Source organism: Juglans regia, chromosome 13 (genome assembly GCF_001411555.2).
Source record: "Juglans regia cultivar Chandler chromosome 13, Walnut 2.0, whole genome shotgun sequence".
NCBI classification, from domain to species: Eukaryota; Viridiplantae; Streptophyta; class Magnoliopsida; order Fagales; family Juglandaceae; genus Juglans; species Juglans regia.
Window position 1 is genome coordinate 27,958,551 of NC_049913.1, and position 3,708 is coordinate 27,962,258.

Sequence of the window (3,708 nt, forward strand, 5' to 3'; positions counted from 1 at the left end):
TTCATTTCATGTGTCCAGCCCCTCTACGTCTTTTAAGTGTTTTGCTTATTTTATTTTTAAAAAATCTTCACAACTTCTTAACACTTTATATTTCATAATTTTTTTAATTTTTATTATTATTTTTTTATCAAATATTTATTATATAAATAATGAATAAAATAATTTAAAATAATTTAAAAAAAATAAATTCAAAAAAAAATTTAAAAAAAATTTAAAAATTAAAAAAAATATAGAGTATAAAATATTGTAAAGATTGTATAGCAAAACTCTTTTATTTTTCTCTCCACGTTAACTTCAAGGCTTATCTTCCTTCGCTGTTTCTATTCTGAACAGAAGTCTTTATCGTCTCTTGGTCCACCGAAAACAAAACAAAACAGGAAGGTTGAATACTTGTCCGGCTGTAGACGTCTTTCCAACTTGCACGACTGTTTAAACTCATAAAGTCAAGCAGAAAATTGAGGAATAAGAAAAGAAGCACAGAGTTGGTGGAAATTAGCAATCAAAAATTAGCGAATAGCAATCAATCATGGCCACTTCCCCGGTAGCCGTCCTGTCCCATATCGGGAGTCGACGCAACCCTATGATATCTGGTCGGAGCCCAGAACCCAGGAGGACAGCCGTCATCTGTACTGCCCAAAACTACGACAGAGCCAAAGAGGTGAAGCGATTCGACGATTCCAAGCTCGGAGTCAAAGGTCTAGTCGACTCTGGCATAACCACTATCCCCCGCTTCTTCGTTCACCCACCTGAGACCCTCTCCGACCTCAAACCCAGCTCTGAAACCCGACCTGGAACCGAACTCGTCCCCGCCATCGACCTCACCGGGGTCGAATCTGGTCCCCGCCGCGCCGTTATTATCGACCGAATCAGACGCGCCGCCTCCACCTCCGGATTCTTCCAGATCATCAACCACGGCGTCCCGTTGGGTGTTCTGGACCGTACGATGGCCGCCATCAGGAGTTTCCACGAGCAACCGACGGAGACAAAGGCGCGGTTCTATACTAGAGATGTAGGTACCGGCGTTTCCTACTTGTCCAACGTCGACTTGTATCATTCCAAAGCGGCAAGTTGGAGGTAAAGGCTTTTGGCATCTGAGTCCTCTTTAAGTTACTTTTTTTTTTTTTTTTTATTACAGTTAAGCAATCAGATATTAATCCTAAAATTTGATGGGCAATCTTCTGAGAAAAGAAAGCGATAATGATACCTCAGGGACACTATCCAGATAAGATTGGGTCCAAAAATGGCGGATGAGGAAGAAGTACCAGAGATATGCAGGAGCGAGGTGATGGAGTGGGACCGAGAGATTAAACGGCTGGGAGAGCTTTTAATGGGTCTGCTGTGTGAAGGGCTGGGAGTGGACAGTGGGAGGTTGAAAAACATGTCGTGTTTGGAAGGGAGAGTGATGGTGGGCCACTACTACCCTTACTGCCCACAGCCTGATCTGACGGTTGGGCTTGCTTATCACACGGATCCTGGGGTTTTGACGGTGGTGCAGCAGGATCATATTGGGGGCTTGCAGGTCAGGTATGGTGGAGGATGGGTGGATGTTAACCCCATCCCCGGGGCTCTTGTTATCAACATTGGGGATTTACTTCAGGTGATTCAATTTTACCCATTCGAGCCATCACTATTATATTAGGTTAGGATTAGGATTTGATATTAGGTATTGGATTATATGAATAGTAATAAAAAAATATTAAATAATAATAAAAAATATATGAAATTGAATATTTTTTTCACAAATTTTAGTTTGGATACGCGAAATATTTTATTTTATTTTATTATTATAATTTTCTTAAATTTTAACACAAAATATAATAAATAATTTAATTTTTTTAAATATTAAAATAATAATAATATTAAAAATAATATTTTAATTAATTTTTAAATTTCATTTCAACTTATATCATTTTAATTCACTATACAAACTGCACCTAGTAATGATTTTGGATGGATTCTCGGTGTTCTAATCAATTTTACCAAAATTAAGATTTTTTGCTTAGATCTTGTGTAGATAGTGAAATGAGATGATAAATTTATGAATAGTAATTAAATGATTTGGCAATTTTATCAAAATAATTTGAGTTAAGAATTTTTTAGAATTTTGGAAAAGAAAAGTTTAAATTGAATAAAAATATTATAAATTTAAAATATTGTTTGAATATGATTTGTTAATATTATTTTTATTTTGAAATTTGAAAGTTTTAATTATTATTATTATTATTATTATTATTTTATAAGAAGGTTTGAGAAAATTATAATAATTCTTAATTGTTAGATAAAAAAGTATAAAAATAAAAGTAAAAGATATTTATATTTAAAAAGCATTTAGATGCTGAGACGAAACGAAATGAAAGTTTAAACTTACCGTTACAATAATAGTTGCGTTTCCGGATAAAGATTTCTGGACTTTAGAGTTGGATCTTCCAATTTGGAACGACAAACCTTGTGAGGTTTATGAAACTGAAGGGATGGAAAGTAGTATCTCGTCTTCGTCTGTAATTTTTTATTTGCATTTTAATTTGGTTTCAGATTATATCCAATGAAGAGTACAAAAGTGCAGAGCACCGAGTGTTGGCCAACTCTAACAGTGAAGCACGTGTTTCATTGGCGGTTTTCCTCAACCCAGGCATTAGAGAGGACCTGTATGGACCCTTGCCGGAGTTGATATCGCCGGAGAAACCTGCAATTTACCAGCAGTTCACGTTGACGGACTTCATGACGAGGTTCTTCACAAAGGAGCTGGATGGCAAATCTTTGACAAATTACTATAAGCTGTAATTAGTTTGTAAAAAACAAAGACAACCATTTTTCAATCCGAAATGCAGATTTCAAATAGTTGTAATCTTTGATGTTCAGAAAATTAGCATCATCTCTCGCGTGGTGTCCTTTGGAGTTTTATTGATGGTAAATGAAAAATGATATATTAGAATCTTAAATAGATTTTATAAAAGTAAATTTGCATATATTATATTATAAAATTAATTGTAAAATAGCTAAAGTCATATAGGATGGGTCTCAATATAATTTGTTTTTAGGTTGGAGTCGTTTAGATTTAGAAATGAGTTGAGATAGATTGAGATGAGTTGTGAATAGTAGAATAAAAATTAAATTATTTATTATATTTTATATGAGAATTTGAAAAAGTTGTTTTGGAATTTGAAAAAGTTGAATTGTTTATTATATTGTGTGAGAATTTGAAAAAATTGTAATAATAAAATAAGATGAGTTGATGTGAGTTTTGAATGCAAACAAGGCAGTGATTAAGAAAGTAGTTTTGAATAATGTTTTATTATTTAAAAATGTTTAAGAGTATAAAAAAATGAATGAAAAAAAAAAGTCAAATGGTCTTATCGAGACACAACTTGGGGCTCGATTGGTGTAGCTTGATTTTATATAAAATCACTTCAATTTATTTGTTTATTTTTGTGAAATTTTTTTATAATTATAATTTCTTTTTTAAATATGGTGTGTCAATACACTAGTAATTTTCAGAATTATTTTAATGAGAAATTATATTTAAAATCCTAGGTTATGCAAGTCTCGCGTATTTCTTTTAAAAAAAGTTCGTAAACCTGGCATTCACTTGAAAAAACTTTCCATTTCAAATTAATCATTGTTGAAATTTGTTACTTTTGTAAATATTTGAATCAATGGGCTAACTTATCTTTAGCCGTGTGTATTGTTCTATTTATATATATTTACATT

At 32.8% G+C, this 3,708-nt stretch overlaps 1 protein-coding gene across 1 annotated transcript; it reads left to right on the forward strand.

The window, feature by feature from the left end:
• The first annotated feature begins 268 nt into the window (after nt 1-268).
• On the forward strand, nt 269-2,901 carry LOC109003981 (1-aminocyclopropane-1-carboxylate oxidase homolog 4-like). Its single transcript, XM_018982329.2, has 3 exons — nt 269-1,074; nt 1,210-1,597; nt 2,533-2,901. Exons 1-3 carry the CDS (start codon nt 527-529, stop codon nt 2,779-2,781), a joined length of 1,185 nt encoding a protein of 394 aa, XP_018837874.1. The 5' UTR covers nt 269-526; the 3' UTR covers nt 2,782-2,901.
• Nucleotides 2,902-3,708: the final 807 nt, after the last annotated feature.

Excerpts from the sequence above, each read along its gene's own strand:
- LOC109003981 (XM_018982329.2), top strand. The coding sequence starts at position 527 with ATGGCCACTTCCCCGGTAGCCGTCCTGTCCCATATCGGGAGTCGACGC. Across the intron at positions 1,075-1,209 it reads TCCAAAGCGGCAAGTTGGAG|GGACACTATCCAGATAAGAT; the intron begins GTAAAGGCTTTT and ends ATGATACCTCAG. Across the intron at positions 1,598-2,532 it reads ACATTGGGGATTTACTTCAG|ATTATATCCAATGAAGAGTA; the intron begins GTGATTCAATTT and ends ATTTGGTTTCAG.